We start from the raw sequence: 19,480 nt of genomic DNA on the forward strand, positions 1-19,480 counted from the left end.
GAGGGGAATTTTGCGAACGTGTATATTTAGGTCCTCTGTTATAAAACAGCCAAAGTGTATACACAATACGGTAAAACGTAAAGTCCCTTTTGACCACTCTTTATGTGGCACGATTCGCTACTGACGGAACTTCTCCTATTTCCGGGAAGGCACATTTCAGGTTATAAATCTTCATTTTTTTTTTTTTTCCCTCTCCTCAGAAGTATATTTCTAGAGTGAACAGATGGAAAGCAGTTGCCAAAGTGGCGATAAAAAAAAAAAATTGACCTCGCGGAAATGCCTAAGTGGGCGAAACCTTACAGCTTGTCACTTATCCGCTTGTTCTCTTGGCCAAACCATTCGACCCACTGTTGTATTATCCATGCTATACCATGCCAGGTTGAACTTACACTTTTGTATAAACCATTGGGGTTTCCGGGAAATGCTCCTTGCTGCATGCCACACTTCATTGTGCACATTGGTTAGCAGTTGGTATATCATGAGGTTCCTCTGCCACACTCTTTAAATTTGTGGCACTCTCCAAAATTTCACTCGATAGGGGATGATCACCACGATTTGCTGACTTGCCCAAAGCAGTCACTTTCTCTGTCCTTATCGCTGTTTTACTGTGGCTGTCGTGATCGCCCCGATTCCTTTGGTTCACTTTTTCGTACACCGTTGCAAGTTTTCTGCTGAACCTCCTCTCGTTCACTTTGTCACGTCAAGTTAACTAGAATACATGTAATGGAGGTCCTCTTAGCAGAACAAAATTTTAAAGAAGAAAAAAAATTCCTTCTCTCAATAATTCACTTTACTATTATCTACTTTGCAAAGTTCAATTTTTTACACTTTGGAATGGCTGAATGCTAGTTGTGCTTTTAAAAGTGGTTCAGCAATTTTGCGCGAAAATTAAGTTATCAGAAAAACATAATTAACAGTTATTAGAACGTATGCACTATCCCAATGAATGATTTTGCAATTATTTTTTTTTTTAAAGAATTAATGACACATTTTCATACCCCTTTGGATTTTTTTTTTTTTTTTTTTTTTCTCTCTTTTAATTTTTTATCATTGGTGCGTGTGTTTATTTTATGTATTATTAATCGCGTTAAAAGGATGAATCTTCTTGCGCTTCTTTAATTGACCTTTTTCCTTTACAAACTTTCGCATTTTTTTTTTTTTTTTTTTTTTTTTTTTTTTTTTTTTTGAGGGCGCCGATTTAAGAATTCCCTCCCGTTTGATGACATAGCATATTGCTAGGTGAGCTGTGTGGAACATTTTATATTTCCTTGCGCCCGTGCGCGTGTTCGTAATGTTTATAAATGTTCATATATACGTATACCTATTCGAGACTTAAAAATTTACGTATATGCGTACGCCGTGCAGGGAATCCCAAATAGGGAAAGACACTTTCGGAATGTCCCCCTGATAACTATACACTGCCAAGTGGACTCTACCAACTGAGAAGCTCATAGCCGAACAGCTGAACGACCAAAGAACTGAACAAGCGAAGCCCAAAATGACGAGAGGCAACCAACGCGAGGTGGACAGAATAAGATCATCTAAACGAAATGACAAGGCAAAACAGAACAGCACCGTTAAAGATGCCTCGAAGAACTTGAATGTGATTTGTAAATTATGTAGACATACTTTTATGTGTACAGTTAATCCGTCCATCCTGAAGGAACACCATGAGAAGAAGCATGCGAAGCATGCGTACGAAGATTGCTTCTGATATTCTTTTCACTTGTCTTGTCTACACTTTTTTTTTTTTGTTTCTGCGCCTTTGACGTAGAACCACTTATGTATGCTTTTGTTTTAAAGTAGTGGCTATTTTTGTAAATCCATGTGTTTTTCCAGCATGTCCCTACCTTGTACATATGAACATGGGCACTTGTACTTCTATACCCCTGCTCACCGCTTCTCTATTCAGCCCCCTTGATTTTAATTCTTTTTTTGGCTAAGCATGCTTTCCGAGCACCCGTCCTACATTTTTTAAGTGCCCGACATAGAACCTCCTCCTTTCGTTCAATGTGTCTCCGCACATGTGCAAAAATGTGTCTGCATGTGTGTGTCTATATGTGTACATATGCTTGATGCGAGGTATGGAGAGCAGCGCAACGCAATAATGCAACAAAAGAGTAAACACCAAATTGGCAATACAATGAAGTTGTAATTGCACAACGTTTATCATCTCGGAGGTGGATGACGGAACCCAATTTTCGTAAGAGCGAACATTTTGACACGCATTGCGGGTGGGGGGAGATAACATAACTACAAGGGGTGAAACTTGAATAGATGGAATTATCTTCAATGGGGTGGCACTAAAATGTCTGACTTGGCTTAGATGTGTACATACTCGTGGGGGATGGATCCTTCTTGTGATTTTTCTTTTCTGTCTTTTTTTTTTTTTTTAAATTATAGAGTTAAAATTTGTTCTACCATTTTGTATAAACACACAGAAAGAATAGGAAAAAAAGATTTGGGGGGGGTAAAAGAAATCGGAAAATGAAACATAACAATGGAAACTTTTGAAGCCTCACATTTCATGCCTCCATACAATACTTTATCCTTACATTTTAGAAAGAGGGGGGCTCACTTGTTCCACCATATGGTAATAACAAATTTATTTTAATCAACCTTTTTAAGGAGCATGCGTATATGTATATGTATATACATATATGTGTATGATTTTTTTTTCTTTTTTTTTTTTTGTTTGTTTCGCTGAGGAGGAAGCACTGCATTCCATTGTACACTTTCGGAACATACCATCATATTCCATTTTGGGGGGATCCTTAATTAAACATACTTAAGCGAAAGCAGCTCCATAAAAAATGTCTATTGGAGGTATCATATGATAACAGTAGCATGCATTTGGAAAAGGTAGCCCATATTAAATGCTATGTATGTTAACCAAAAAGGGAAAAAAATTAAAAATTTGCACAGGAATAATATACCAAAGAATATGCTATAATGATTGATTTCTTTTTCTTTTTTTTTTAGGTCGGGAAATTTTATTAGATTCGTTAATATTAAGATAAATAATGTAGAAGGAATTATTTTTAGTATACTAATAGGGTTACCCTATTGGAAATGGTAGGTTTGCAATTTCAGATTGCAACCAAGGGCAGAAGGAAAAATTAAGTACGGAAAAAAAAAACAAACAAACAAAGAAGAAATAAAAATGCGGACATGTTGCTCATTTATATATTCCCTATAGCTACATGATTTAGATGCAGCATCACTACTGTAGCCTAAGCTGGATGGGTGGGGCGGGGTAATGAACTTCGTGGGATATTTATATCTTACGTGTGCTGAATGAGGGGCATATTGCTATTAAAAATTTTTCCCCGCACACTCCGATTTATGAATAAAATAGAAGCAGAATTGCGCAGTAATGGATTTTTTATTGCCATATATATATATATATATATAAATATTTTTTTCAACTGTGGAAAATTTGCTCTGTGATTCGGTCTTACGCCCCCAGTAGGTTTACCAGGAACTTCTGTATAGAATAGCAGGTAACTTGTTATATGGTGAAGATGCTATCTGGAAGAGCGACAGCCCCGGTTTATTTCCTTCGTTGAACTTCCAGGTAGGAACAAAGGGAAATGTATGGCAGAACGAGGCTCATTTGGGAACTAAAACTTTTATTTAAATTTTATGTTTTAACGAAGTGTATACATTTTACTTCATTAAAATGGTGGAAGAGAGGAATATGCCTTCTACCCCCTTGGGGCGGTTGACAAAATTGGTACAATAATTTTAAAGTTATTTCGGTTCTCCATATTTCATTGCTGAATCTATGAAATTAAGGGATTGATTTATATGTGAGGCGGTCTTCTTAATGGCTTTGTCAATGTTATAAAACAGTGGAATTTCAATCTTTCACATGATATGCACTTTAGGGGGGAAGGAAGAAAATATGGTTGTTATGGAGTTAGTTTTAAGGAACGTTTATAAGGATAGTACAAATATTTTAGTACGTCCAAGGAAGGGGAAAAAGAATTATTTAGGTTCGCATTATTAAAAATTTTAATTGAATTTGTTAGAAGCCACAATTTTCATAAGAAGAAAATATCCCTGTATTTACATTATAAAAAGGGTTCGCTAAAATAAATAGAAAGAGACCCGTTAGAACGAATGTATTTGTCAGCCATTTTTATTTTCTGCTGTTATCCTTTATAATGGGTACTGTGATATTAAAACGTGAACTTACAATTTTCCTATAATGGGCGAATTTCCGCAAAACCGTTTTTCCTGCTATTCTAGGCATTAAATTTTTATTTATTTATTTATTTGTTCGTAATTCCCTTTAGAAAATTCATTTGGTTTAGAGCGTAGACTGATTGTAGTCTTGTACGAATATGCAGAAATTTTAAAAATAAAATTTAGCCGACCGAATAAAGGTACATATATGAAATTAAAGAGGAATACAGGGTTTAGTTTTTAATAAAAAAAAAGTAAGAATAACTCACAAGAAAGAGGAAATCATCCATGGTAAAAATGGGAACCTGTACACTTTTTAAAGTTATAATATTTTCCCTTCTAATATGGATAGTACAATATTCCGGCAGGGTAAGCTTTCTTGGGACGATTGAGTAAGGTGATCGTCGTGCCCATGGAATCCTACGTGCAGGAGGCCGCGAATATACATGGATGATCATATTCATAAGCACTTATATATATTCGTGGATCTAGGTTCATTTTCTCTAGTATGAAAGTTATTCTTTTATATTTTTTTTTTTTTTCCATTCGCATCTATAACTATTTGTAGGACACGCTTAATCGAATTAAGGAGGATGAGGGAATGCCCACATGTTTAGGCAGCTACCGATTATTGGGAGAGTCCCAAGAACACTTCGATGGAATATTCGATTTATATAAGAAGAAATTTCTACATAGAATGGGATATAATGAGGAAGATTCCGAAAGAATCAAAACAGCAGTAAAGTCACACGTAGATCTGACGGAAGGTATGGACATAGATCGAAGGCGGAAGGAAAAATTAAAAGATTGCGAGCATATTATAAAGCGTGGTAGTAACAATAGCATTTCGGAGTTTTCTAACAATTTCAGAGTATTATCTTCTCCCTATTTTCTTGCCATATGTTCATTCATATTATATTCAAATGGATATCACAGAGTTTTTTTAGCTCTAATGGGCATACTGATTTTTAAATGTGTAAATTTCTTTTGGGATTTAAAATATATCATTGGAAGAATGACGGAAAATGTGTGAAATGTGATGAAAAAAATTCCAGAGAAGTTTGTTTTTACTCATTTCAAAGTTGTAGTAAAATGCGTTCACTCATTTATCTAGATAGGAAAGCGCATCATATAGAATCCAATGGAAAAAACAGAACAATAAAAAAAGAAAGAAAGAAGTGAAAATGAGAAAAGGAAAAATTAGAACGATTCCATTCATGTTTAATATATCGTTTAGAATATTTCATTTGTTTTTCGGAATTACTGGATTAGAGTTCACAGAATACGGGAACATGGGTTTTCATTTCTTTATGCCCTTCAGAAATGTCATAATTTATTACCATGTTTTTTATGTAAGGATTTACAATTTGACAATGTGTTTGTGAATTATGAAGCTTGATGAAAACTTTTCATCGTGTTTCCGATAATTCGCCTTATGGCCATATTTGTTTTAGTTTGAAGCGGTATGAAGTAATTGTGTGCACGCGTTTCCACTTCATGCATTTGTTTCAATTCGCACAAGTAGGCATGTGCGTATAGACGTACTGTGTGGGGGCATATGGGTATCCTTGGGATCTTTTATTGCAACTATATTGTAAAGCACGCTGTATATACGCGTGAGCGCTATGTTTTAGTTTACATCTTAATGAACGTGCAATATACACCTATCGAATTCATTTGGTGGAAAATTCGTTACATGAATCTTTGATGCATTCGTCTTAACGTGTCCACATCATTTTTGTGTATCACTTTGCATGTTAAGGGGGATATCCCTTTGTGGGCCTTTTTTTATTTCTTTATTATTTTTATTATTTTTTATTTTTTCCTTCAATTTTTTTGTATGTATGAATAACGCTACATTAAAGGAAAAGAATACTCCAAAAAGGGAGCGCGAAAAAAAAAAAAATAAAAGGGCTTACCCTTTTCAAAGAAATATTTATATATTTACAAAAAAATTTGGGGAAAAAATTATTAAAATTATAATAATTACAAAAAAAAAATTTTGTCACAAAAAAAAAAAATTCAATAAACATTTTTTAATTTTCACAAAAGAAAATAAAATAAAGTTACAAACAAAACAAGAAATAAATGTGGAAGAAAGAATTTTCCTTTTTTTTTTTTTTTTTTCTCTATAGGATCTCATATTCATTATACATTGAACATATGAGCACAGACAAAGGAACAACAACAAAAAAAAAAAAAAAAAAAGACAAAAAAAAAAGAAGTTTAAATAAGAATTAAAACAAATATCCTAACTAATTATATGTGTATATCACATAATTAAAAAAAGGAAAAAAAGGGGTATGAAACCAATATTTCTTCTTCCCTAAACATTTTACACTCCAAGTATATATATTTTCCCTTATCACGACACTACGTCAAAATTATTTGTGCGTGTCTGTTCTCTGTAATGAAATAATCTGAATATAACAAATTATCAATGAAGTTTTTCATCCATTTCACACTCCTCAAACAACAGACTTCATTCTCACAGAGTGAAACTATTAATTTATATCTTTAACCTTAAACAATGAACCCTAAACCCTAAGACCTGAACCCTGAACCCTGAAACCATAAACCCTGAAACCATAAACCCTGAAACCATAAACCCTAAAACGTGAACCTCAGATTACAAACCCTAAACCATAAAACCTAAACAGTGAACCTGAGACCATGAAACCTAAAACTTAAACCCTAAACCGTTAACCCTAAACCTTTAACCTCGAACCCTAAAACCTAAACCAGTAACCCGGAACCTAAACTTGGAATCTCTTCAATAAGAACAAGTTCTATAGGAACACCTTCCATAGGAACACCTTCCATAGGAACACCTTCCATAGGAACCCCTTCCATAAGAACGTCTTCCTTAGGAACCTGTTCTTCTTCCATTAATTCCGATCCCATAAACTCTCGAACCAAAAGTTCCAGAAAATCCTTCTGGTTCAATTGTGTGTCCCCTTTTTGACATTCGTCCAACACTTCAAAATGAATTTCAATAATCGTGCGGCGATTTACGCGGCCACCGCCAGCAGGATCGCGACCAGAACGTTTTGTTCTTGTTGGAGCAGAACGAGGTTTTCGTTCCTTCACCAAACGATATTCATGTGAAGCACCTTCATCCGCATGATCAAGGAGTTGTTCTTGTACGGATGGACGAGATGCTTGAGCAGGAGATCTTCTGAAACGTGCTCCTCCTTTACCAAGAGGACCAAAATACTACAAAAAAAAAAAAAAAAAAAAAAAAAAATGAGAGGATATTTTTGTTAAGAAAATTGTGAAATATTATTTTTACACATTTATTTTTTATTCATTTTTTTTTTTTTTTTAATCATTAAAAAAATTTTTTTTTTTCTTTTAACCATTAAAAAAATTTTTTTTTTTCTTTTAACCATTAAAAAAATTTTTTTTTTCCTTTTAATCATTAAAAAAAAAATTTTCTTTTCCTTTTAACCATTAAAATTTTTTTTTCCTTTTAACAATTAATTTTGTCCATTTAAAATCTTTTTTTTTTCCTTTTAACCATTAAAATTTTTTTTCCTTTTAACCATTAATTTTTTCCATTAAAAAAAATTTTATTTTTTATTCCTTTTTTTATTCTTTTAACTGTTAAAAAATTTTTTTTTTTCCTTTTAACTATTAAAAAAATTTTTCTTTTTTATCTTACCTTCCAAAGGTAATAAGCCATAGCAGAAAGGCCAATGGAGACAGGAGCCAAAGGAAGAAAAGGGGTAAGGAGATCCGTAAGGAGGATAGGACAGACTGTATTCTCTAATGTTTTTTCCATATGGGTTTCTTTCGATTGGAGTAGTGGTTTCACTTCGTCCTCTATTTTGTCATCGCCAATTTTGCATTTATTATAATCTTCCTCTTGTGTACACACAAAACAAGAATTAGGAACATTAGTACCTTTGCATAGAGGTGTTTCTTTCTCCATAATATCTTTACTTTGATTGAAAGCGTGATCTATGCCCTTGTCTATTTCACAGAGAGGATGTACCCAACTATATCCTTTTTTCTTCTTATTTGCCAAGTCTTTCAATTGTTTTGCATACTCTTTAAGAAATAAACAACCCATCGTTTGTTCAAACGATGGGCCCTTAACATGGACCTTCTTTGGGGAATAAATGTGCTGCAGTCCTGCAGCAAAAAGCAAACAAGCTGCTTTATTTGTTTTGCTTTTTTTATGGCCTAAAGCATCCCATTTAGCGTCGTCATTGCAGTATGTTAGAAGATTAGGTTGACTCTGTCCCTTCGTCATATATTCTAAAAGTTCATTTAATTCCCTTCCGATGTCTTTTTCCAAGGCATCCTAAACATAGAACAAAAGAAAAAGAGGGAGGAAAAAATATATGTATATGTATACACATATGTGTATACATATACATACATATACATATATATACATACGTATGTATATGTATATATGTAGTTGTCTATTGTCCCTTACCCAGTTCACTCCGCTGCTTTTCCCACCATGCTTTTTTGCGTAGTATTGTTTTGCTGCGCATTGGAGTTTAGTACAGAAATGGTTCATTTCATTTATTTTGTCTAATGTTGGTTTCATTTTGATGGTGGTGTCTTTTTCGAGGAGATTGTTCATTTGAGTGTGGACTTTGTCCTTGTCGGTGTTAAGAGTGCAACTTCCATTTGATGGTGTATTAATCAAAGTGTTGGAAACACTTAGTTCGCATTTTTTAAAGTCTTCATTTTTCCTTGTGCAAAGAAAACAATCTTTATTAGTACCACCAAAAATCGAACACGAAGAATTTATATTTTTATTCGAATCACTAAACATTTGTTTTATTTTGTCCTCATCAATGGGACATTTGTCCTCAGACGCCTCTCTTATTTTAGTTGCGTACATGTTAAGAGCAATACAACCAACTGTTCTTTCGAACAGTTGGTCATTACCACTAACTGTTTTAAGGTGTTGTAATCCCGCCGCGATATGATTACATGCTTTTCTTTCAACACTATCAGGATTATCATCACCAAACTCATTGCATGCAGGATTAGTATTCTTTCCTTTATCCTCGATATCAGCAAACATCTTCTGCAGCTCCTCTTTAACAGCCATATCCCAAAACTCACACTGTAAATGAAAAAAAAAGAAAAGGTTATATATATGTAGTTGGTAGGTTCTGTAGTATCCGGTTTCTTTGCTATCCGGTTGGTGTAGTATCCGCTTCCTTTGCCATCCGGTTAGTGTAGTATCTGGTCCCTTTACCATCAGGTTAGCGTAGTATCCGGCTCCTTTGCCATCCTGTTCCCACTCTCCGGTTTCTGCCGTCGGGTCATTCTCGTATCCAGTCCCTGTCTGCGAGGAGTTTTTCCTCTCCCCCCCTAAAGCAGCTAATACTAACCCCGGAACCTTACTCCTAACCCCCTAAGACGTTACTCCTATTCCCTAAAACTTTACACCTATACCCTGAAACTTTACTCCTAACACCCCTACAACCTTATTCTTATACCGCACAACCTTCCTCCTATACCGTGCAACCTTATAACAACACCCCCAAAACCGTCTTCCTATACCCTGAACCTCATTCCAATACCCTTAAAACCTTATTCTAACACCCTCCAACCTCCTTCTTATACCCTAAAATCTTATTCCTATACCCCTGTAACGTTATTCCTATACCCTAAAATCTTACTCTCACACCCCAACAACCTTATTCTAATACCCGAACATCCTTATTCTAACACCCATACAACCTTTATTCCTAAACCCGGAATTTGCATTTTTTTTTTTCTTTTTTTTTTTTTCCTTCTATATTATTTCTTACACACCCCAGTGCTGTGTTGTTTGTAGTAATACTTACCCAAGTCTTCGTTGGACTACCACTCCCCGATTGGTTGTTGTTGTGCTTTTTGAACCAATTAGGTGCGGCGCATTGGAGTTGTTGACATAAAGTGGTCATTTCATTCATGTTTTCAGTGACGATCTCTATGTTTTGCTCATCGACCTTGAGTATTGGTTCCACTTTGGTCTTTACAGTGACAGAGATTTTGTCAATGGTCACATTGCAATTGTCCACTTTATCATCCCATTTACATTTAATGCAGGAACCATTACTGCTCGTGCATTTACCACCAACCTCAAAAGCTTTTTTTATTCCTGATTCGATAAGACAAGTCGTTTTTTTCTCCATTTGTTTTGCATATTCTTTAAGGAGTAAACAACCTATCGCTTGTTTCAACGATGGGTTGTCCTTCAGGATGGTGTATTTATTGCCGTCAGACGTTGCAATGCTCTTCAGTTTGTCGAAAACTGCTGTAAGATGTTCGCACGCCTTCCTTTCAGGCTCAGTAGCTTGTCTAGTACCATCCACTTTATCACATTGTCCGTTTCCGCTTCGTTCCATCATGGCGCCTGCCAATTCTTCCCATAATTTCGCGACTTCGCCGCCACTCTCCCAAAATTTCGTCTGCAAAGTGGAATAAATATATACATATATACATATACATATACATATATATATACATATATATACATATACATATATACATATATACATATATACATATATATATACATATATACATATAAATATTCATATACATATACATATACATATATACATATACATATACATATACATATACATATATACATATACATATACATATACATATACATATACGTATATATATACATATGTATGTGTACATATATATGTGTAGGTATATGTATACGTAGTTTTCCATCCTTACCCAAGTGGGCTTCCCATTTTTTTTTTTAATAAAGTTCCATTTCTTTGCTGTGCATTGGAGTTGAGTACAGAAAGAGGTGTTAATGTTAGTTATTTGGGATAATTTATCTTCCATCTTGATGGTAGTTTTGTCTTCGAGGAGTTTGGTCATTTCAGGTTGGACTTTGTGTTTGTCGTTGTCCTTATCAGTGCAAGTTCCATTTGGTTGTGTATTAATCAAAGTGTTTGGAACACTTAGTTCGCAACTATTAAAATTTGGTTTTCTTTCGCAAACAAAACAATCATTTTTATTACCACCAGAGGTCAAACACGAAGTCGAAGACGAAGTATTACTTCCATTCCCTGCTTCAAACATTCTTTGTATGGTGTTTTCATCAATGGGACATTTATCTTGCGACATTTCTTTTATTTTAGTTGCGTAAAGATTAAGTGCTGCGCACATTATAGATTGTTTAAAAAACTTGTCATCCTTCTGTGAACTTGAAGTCTGAGCTTGGGCGCCACTATTAGTGTCCCCCGTAATGTCTTTAATGTAGTCTAAACCTGCTGTGATATGATTACATGCTTTTCTTTCAACACTATCAGGATTATCATCACCAAATTGATCGCATGGACCATTAGTTTGCATTGATTTGTCCATTCCATTCTTTTCGATTTGTTTGAACATCTCCTCCAGTTTGGGTTTAACGCCGTCATTCCAAAAGTCACACTGTAAAAAAAGAGAAAAGGTTATATATATGTAGTTGATAAATTGTTTAGTATCCGGTTGGTGCAGTATCCGGTTGGTGTAGTATCCGGTTGGTGTAGTATCCGGTTGTTGTAGTATCCGGTTGTTGTAGTATCCGGTTGTTGTAGTATCCGGTTGTTGTAGTATCCGGTTGTTGTAGTATCCGGTTGTTGTAGTATCCGGTTGGTATAGTATCCGGTTGGTGCAGTATCAGGTTGTTGTAGTATCCGGTTGCTGTAGTATCCGGTAGGTGCAGTATCCGGTTGCTCCATAGTATCCGGTTGATGTAGTATCCGGTCACTGTCTGCCAACCGGTTGGTGTGTACTATCCGGTCATTGTCTGCCATCCGGTTTGTGCGTAGTATCCGGTCATTGTCTGCGAGGAGATTTTCTTCTCCCCCCCTAAAGTAACTAAAACTAACCCCCACAACCTTATTCCAATACCCATAAAACCTTATTCTTATACCCGGAAACCTTATTCCAGTACCCCTAAAATCTTACTCCTGTACCCCTACAACCTTATTCTAGCACCCCTAAAACCTTCATCCCTAAACCCGGAACCTCGCTACTAATACCCCTAAAACCTTTACTTCTAAACGCGGAATATGAATTTTTTTTTTTTTTTCTTTTTTATTCATTCCACTCCCACTAAGTATTGTGGTGGTGGTAGGTTGGATGTGGTAGTAGTACTTACCCAATTCTTCGTTGGAGTGGTACCACTCCCCGCTTGGTTGTTTTGATTTTGGAACCATTTGGGTGCGGCGCATTTAATATAATCGCATAAAGTGGACATGTCATTTATGTCCTTCATGGTTGCATCCATTTCGTTATTGTTCTGTTGAAGAAAAGTATTCACTTTGTCCTTCATTTCCGTGCCATTTGTACCAATCTTCACGCCGCAACTGCCCAATTTGTCATCATCCCATTTACATTCAATGCACGGGCTATCGCCCGTGCAATTACCCTTAGTAATTGAACCCCAGGAATTGAAAGCTTTTTTTATTCCTGATTCGATAACACATTTGGATTGACCTTGCATATGTTTTGCATATTCCTTAAGAAGAAAACAACCCATCGCTTGTTTCAACGATGGGTCCTTAGACAGGATTGGGTAGTCATTGCCGCTGGACGTTGCAATGCTCTTCAGTTTGTCGAAACCTGCTGTAAGATGTTGGCATGCCTTCCTTTCAGGGTTCGTGGCATCCCTAGTACCAGTGGAACCGGTGGTGCCATCTTCCATTTGACCACAATCACCTGCGTTGTTTCCATTATTCTTCATGGCGTTGGACAATTCTGTCCACAGTTTACCAACATCACCAGTCTTTGTCCAGAAGTTCTTCTGCAGGTGGAATAAATATATATATATATATATATACGTACGTACGTATATACACATATATATGTAAGTATATATATGTATACACACGTATGAATTTATATGTATATACGTATACATGTATATACATATACACATACATATGTATATGTAAGTACATATGTACAGTTGTTTCCCCCCCATACCGCAGATGTAATCGATGGTTTCTGTCCGTCTGTGGAATTTAAATGGGATGCTATACATTGGAGACGGTTGCATAGAGTCTCCATTTTATTTATGCCGTCTATGATGGACTTAGTGTTTGAGTTATTCTGTTCGATAATTTTTTTCATTCCGTCCTCTGTAGTGCCCGTTCCGTCTGTGCCAATCTGCACGGTGCAGTTGTCAATGCTGGCATCATTCCATTGGCAAGGGACACAAGGTCCCTTGCCAGTGGCACTACCATTGCAATTAGTACCACTCTTACGGAGTTTATCTCCCAGTTCGAATGCCTGTGTTATCCCCTTTTCAATATTACAAATTGCCTTTTCTTTCATATATTTTGCATAAGAATGTAATAATAAACAACCCATCGTTTGTCTAAACGATGGGTATTTCTTAGATAGGATGTCGTCGCCGCCGCCTGACGGCGGCGACGACGACGCCTCCGGCTCGTACAGTTGTTTGAAGCCGGCATGCAAATAATTGCATGCCGCCTTTTCAGAATTAGTTGCATTCGGCATTTTATCACAATCTGTATTTCCTGTTCCATTAGTTGCCTTCATTTTCTGTGCTAATTCATTCCACAATTTCTTCACGACGCCATCCTCCCCTGTCCAAAAGTCCTCCTGCAAGTGAAGTAATATATATATATATATATATATATATATATATGTATGTACTTATATATATATATGTATATATATGTGTGTACATGTCTATATATGTATATGTGTATATATATGTATGTATAAGTGTATATGTATATGTATGTATATATGTATATGTATATATATATGTATATATATGTATATGTATGTATATATGTATATATATGTATGTATGTATGTACATATGTACAGTTGTTTCCTTACAATGGTGCCCTGTTCTCCTGTTGGTATATTCTGCCATAAATATTTCATACATTTTAAGCGATCACATAATTTATCCTTTTGGTCTTTGTGACCCTTGATGCATTCTTGTGCTGTAAGGATGTAAAAAAAAAAAAAGACAAAAAAGAATAAATAAAAAAATGGATAAATAAAAATATGGATAAATAAAAAAATGGACAAATAAAGAAAGAAGGAACAAAGGACAAAGAGGACAAAGAATGAGTGATTTTAGATGTATATAGTTAATGATGTGATGTAGCGCTCTCGGTGATGTCCTTTCCCCATGGTGCGAATTTGATGTGGATGTCCAAGTTACAATGTGGTGGATGACGTACAAGGTGCAATGTGGATGTTCAAGATGCAATGTCGATGTACAAGGTATGAATTTTTTTTCTTACCTTTTACTTGTTGAGATGCTTCCCCTAACTTTTTTACCACGTCGTTTATTCTGTTAGTGTCAACTTTACCACTAGATACTATTTCGCTAAGTGCTTCTTCTATGACTTCCTTCGCTATAGTTAAGTCCTCATTCACTAAGACGTCCCCTAAGGTGGACGTTTGACCAGGAGTGGGAGTGGTGCTTGTTGTGGTTGTTCCTGGGGTGGTGCTCTGAGGACCCACTTTAACAAAAGAGGTTAAAATGTTTTTGTTTGCTTCCTTCGCATTCTTCTTTGCTTTATCTATCTGGTCGGTAGTCGCGTTCTCCCTTCCCTCGGGACAGACTTTTTTCCACCTCCACCACTGTATCCCCACCCTCCCCGATCCCCTCGTCCCCCTTGACGCCCCCCCTTTCTCTCTTTCTTCCTGTGCCCACTGCTTCATTCGATTACCAAGAACTGCTCTTCCGACCATTAAGTCTATGTCAGTAATTCTCGAACAGACATCCAGCTTTGCTCCTTTACTTTGGTGTGTGTCCCTTAACTTCTGCTCCACTTTGTCGGATATGTGATGCAAAACTTCCCTTAAGTAACAGTGGTCACCGTAAATTTCCGTTAGAGCGACAGCGCCAACAACACAACGTGGATACCACTCATGTGGTTTAATGTTTCTGTCGAAGTTAAGCCTCCGTCTCTTCTGCGTGCCACCTCCACTTGTAAAATATCTCAGTTCGACTACTGCCTTACATAATTCCTTCAAATACTGTTCTTCCCATGAACGCTCCTTTACACTCCCATAGTCCACTACCCCCTTACAGAGGTCCGCCATTTCATTTACCTCAGGGAGCATCAGGGACTCCTGCAATTTCTCCCATGCATCCTCAAAATCCTTCCTCATCACTTCCTACATAATAGAGAGAAAAAAAAAGGAGGAAGATGTGTGCATATATACATATATATAGTTTCCAACTTCACCACTCTTTAACATTATTTTCTTATCCCTCTCATTCCATTCTTCTTTTTCTTCATTGTTTCCTTTCCCCTTTGTCCGGTTCCATTGGAAAGTACGGTTGGTCCAGTATCCGCTTTGGTCCGTCGTATCCGGTTGGTATGCCATCCGGTTTTCTTTCCTGTCCGCGAGGAGATTTTCCAACAGGGAGTATGCCTGCGTCATTCATCGGGGGTTCTGGTGTAGTATCCGATTTTATTTTGCCCGCCATCCGGTTAGTGCGTAGTGTGCAGTCGCTGTCTGCGAGGAGTTCTTCCTTTCTCCCCCTTAATCAAATAAAGCTAACCCCTAAATCTTAATACAATACCCCTGAAACCTTCATTCCTAAACCCGGAATCTGACTTCTAACACCCCTAAAACATTACTCCTAAACCCAGAATCTTACTTCTAACACCCCTAAAACATTACTCCTAAGCCCGGAATCTGACTTCTAACACCCCTACAACCTTTATTCCTAAACCCGGAATCTGACTTCTAACACCCCACAACCTTCCCATCTTCACCCAACCTATTTTTTTTTTTTTCTTTTTCCCTTAAAATTTCTTTCTTCTATCCCTCTTTCGAGAGTTGCCCCCAATAGGTGTTATATCATATTCTCGTAAAAAGTGTATGGGACATCCGCGCGCGAGCGCGCGGACTATACTACGGTTTCGCGCAAAAAAAATGTGGAAGAAAGCTAAACATTCATATAATTAGAACTTTAAAAAAAAAAAAAAAAAAGAAAAAAAAAAAGGATTCTTTCTTCCACATTTATTTCTTATTTTGTTTGTAACTTTCTTTTTTTTCCGCTGAAAGGACACCTTTTGTTTATACAAAAACAAAAAAAAAAAAAACATTCTTCTTTTTTTTTAAGAAAACACACATTCTTTTTTTTTTTTTTTTTTTTTTTTTTTAAAAAAACAAAAGAATCTTCCACTGAATCATTTAAATACCAGGCCATATATTGTTGTTCTTATAACCTGGAATCTTAAACCCTAAAAAATGCGAACTCATAGACATACACCGTAAAATCTCAAATTGGGCGGACACCGTAAAATATTAAATCCCGCAACCTAAAAACGCGAAATCTTACACATATACACCGTAAAATGTTAAATCCCGCAATCTAAATACGAAATCTTACACATATACACCGTAAAATATTAAATCCTGCAACCCCAAAATGCGAAATCATACACATATACACCGTAAAATATTATAAATCCCGCAACCTAAATACGAAATCATACAAATGCACCGTAAAATATTATAAATTCCGCAACCAAAAAATGCCAAATCTTACACATATACACCGTAAAATATTATAAATCCCGCAACCTAAAAATACGAAATCATACACATATATACCGTAACATATTAAATCCCACAAACTAAATACGAAATCTTACACACATACACCCGTAAAATATTAAATTTCGCAGACAACGTAAAATATTATATCCGCATACACCGTAAAATATTATAAATCCCGCAACCTAAAAATGCGAAATCTTACACATATACACCGTAAAAATATTAAATCCCACAACCTAAAAATACGAAATCTTACACATGTACACCGTAAAAATATTAAATCCCGCAACCTAAAAATCCGAAATCTTACACATATACACCGTAAAATATTAAATCCCGCAAACGTAAATACGAAATCCTACACATATACACCGTAAAATATTATAAATCCCGCAACCTAAATGCGAAATCTTACACATGTACACCGCAAAATATTAAATCCCGCAACCTAGAAATGCGAAATCTTACACATGTACACCGCAAAATATTAAATCCCGCAACCTAAAAATACGAAATCTTACACATATACACCGTAAAATATTATAAATCCCGCAACCTAAAAATGCGAAATCTTACACATATACACCGTAAAATCTCAAATTACGCAGACATCGTAAAATATTATAAATCTCGCAACCTAAAAATACGAAATCTTACACATGTACACCGTAAAAATGCGAAATCATAAACCCTAAACCCTGAAACCCTGAACTCCGAAGCTCGGAGCTTCCTTTCCTTCCTCTCTCAAATATTTCTCTTTTTTCTTCCCTTAAGACCTTCTTGCTTTTTTTCCTTCTGTGACATATTTTTGCCTTTGCCCTTCTCTTCACCTGTCCTTCTTCCTTATTTTATTATATCCACTTACCGTAATTTCCTGAGGAGTCGTCAGACTTGTTTTTCCACTATTGTTCAGTATTGTCTTCATCCATTCCCCCAACAGTCCACCGTCACCCTGTGTTGTCGCTGCGCTAGGGTCTGCCATGTTTACTTCTTTTCTTCGTCTTCTACAATTTGTGTGATAAATTCAAAAAAATTAATGGGAATGGGAATATTTTTTCTCCTTCCTGAAATTTAAAAAAAAAATGTACAATTTTCTTCCGTCGTCGTATTTTACGTGCCCGTTTTTTTTTTCTTCTTTTCCTGTCCGGTTCCCCTAGTTTCTAATAGCCCTGCCATCCGGTTCCTAAAATCCGGTTAGTGCGTAGTATCCGGTTTGCTTTGTCTGCGAGGAGTTTTTCCTTTCCTCCCCCCCTTAAAGCAGCTAAAGCTAATCCCTGAAACCTTACTCCAATACCCTTAAAACCTTATTCTAACTCCCCTAAAACTTTATTCTAATACCCTAAAACTTTATTCTAATACCCTAAAACCTTTATTCCTAAACCCGGAATCTGATTTCTGACACCCCTAAAGCCTTTACTTTCTTCCTTTATTCTTTCTTCTTTATTTCGTTCTTTTGTTCTATTCGTTCCTTCTTTATTTGCTTCTTCTGTTCTTTTCCGTTCCTTTCTTTTTTCATTGGCAATAAACAATAATATAAGAAAGAAGGTTTCTTAAGGGGGAAGAGAAAGAAGGTTTCTTAAAGGAGGAAGAAAAAGAAGGTTTTTAAAGGGAAGAAAAGGAAGTTTCAAAGAAGGAAGAAGAAAGAAGGTTTTAAGAGGGAAAAGAAAGAAGGTTTTAAAAGGAAAGGAAAAGAAGAAAGAAGGTTTATTAAGGGAAGAAAAAAAAAGAAAAAGAAGGTTTTAATGGAAAAAAAAAGAAGAAGATGTTTTAAGGGAAAAAAAGAGAAAGAAGATTTTAAAGGGAGGAAAAGAAAAGAAGGTTTTAGAAGGAGGAAAAAGAGTGAAAGTTTAAAGGAGGAGAAAAGAAAGAAGGTTCCTTAAGGGGGTAAAAGAAAAAGAAGGTTTTAAAAGGGGAAGAAAAAGAAGGTTCCTAAAGGGGGGAAAAGAAAAAGAAGATTTAAAGGGGGAAGGAAAGAAGGTTTCTTAAGTGGAAAAGAAGAAAGAAGGTTTCTTAAAGGAGGAAGAAAAAGAAGGTTTCAAACGGAATAAAAGAAGGAATGTTTAAAGGAAGAAAAGAAAGAAGGTTTAAAGGGATAAAAGGAAAGAAGGTTTTTAGAGGGAAGGAAAAGAAGAAAGAAGGTTTTTAGAGGGAAGGAAAAGAAGAAAGAAGGTTTTTAGAGGGAAGGAAAAAGAAGAAAGAAGGTTTCTTAAGGGAGGAGAAAGGAAAGAAGTTTCCTTAAAGGGGGGAAGAAAAGGAAGGTTTTCAGAGGAATAGAAGAATGCTTATGGAAAAAGAAAGATGGTTTAAGGAAAAAGAAATGTTTAAAATAAAAAAGAATGTTTAATGAAAAAGAGAAAACATTAATGCGAAAAAAAGTAATGTTTAAAGCAAGAGAAGAAGATTTTTTAAAGGAAAAAGAAAAAAAGAAATAACGAAAAAAAAGGAGAGAGGATAATACAAATAGAATAAGAAGAATAGAAAAAATATATATGGAAGATATGGAGGGAAGACAAAGTATATTTATAGAAGAAAAGGAATAAAAAGAAAAGGAATAAAAAGGGAAAAGGAAAAAGAAAAGGAATAGAAAGAGAAGGAAAAGGAATAAAAAGAATAGAAGTAAAAGGAAAGGGAATAAAAAAGAAAGGAAGGAAAAGGAAAAGGAAAGGAAGGAAAGGGGAAAGGAAGAAAGGGGAAAGGAAGAAAGGGGAAAGGAAAGGAAAGGGAAAGGAAAGGGAAAGGAAAG

General features: G+C 35.7%; 3 protein-coding genes across 3 annotated transcripts; 2 read left to right on the plus strand and 1 right to left on the minus strand.

Moving 5' to 3' along the window:
* Window positions 1-1,498: 1,498 nt before the first annotated feature.
* Window positions 1,499-1,714, plus strand: PKNH_1427500 (uncharacterized protein; the record flags this gene model as incomplete). Its single annotated transcript, XM_002262124.1, has 1 exon — window positions 1,499-1,714. The coding sequence occupies one exon, from the start codon at window positions 1,499-1,501 to the stop codon at window positions 1,712-1,714; it is 216 nt and encodes a 71-aa protein (XP_002262160.1).
* A 2,765-nt stretch (window positions 1,715-4,479) lies between these two features.
* Window positions 4,480-5,224, plus strand: PKNH_1427600 (Plasmodium exported protein, unknown function; the record flags this gene model as incomplete). Its single annotated transcript, XM_039113648.1, has 2 exons — window positions 4,480-4,560; window positions 4,760-5,224. The coding sequence occupies 2 exons, from the start codon at window positions 4,480-4,482 to the stop codon at window positions 5,222-5,224; spliced, it is 546 nt and encodes a 181-aa protein (XP_038970019.1).
* A 1,703-nt stretch (window positions 5,225-6,927) lies between these two features.
* On the minus strand, window positions 6,928-17,719 carry PKNH_1427700 (SICAvar, type I; the record flags this gene model as incomplete). Its single annotated transcript, XM_002262125.1, has 10 exons — window positions 6,928-7,407; window positions 7,856-8,500; window positions 8,639-9,283; window positions 10,014-10,619; window positions 10,906-11,613; window positions 12,326-12,970; window positions 13,153-13,794; window positions 14,041-14,150; window positions 14,457-15,339; window positions 17,603-17,719. 10 exons carry the CDS (start codon window positions 17,717-17,719, stop codon window positions 6,928-6,930), a joined length of 5,481 nt encoding a protein of 1,826 aa, XP_002262161.1.
* Between the last annotated feature and the right edge of the window lie 1,761 nt (window positions 17,720-19,480).

This window comes from Plasmodium knowlesi, assembly GCF_000006355.2.
Source record: "Plasmodium knowlesi strain H genome assembly, chromosome: 14".
In the NCBI taxonomy this organism is placed as follows: Eukaryota; Apicomplexa; class Aconoidasida; order Haemosporida; family Plasmodiidae; genus Plasmodium; species Plasmodium knowlesi.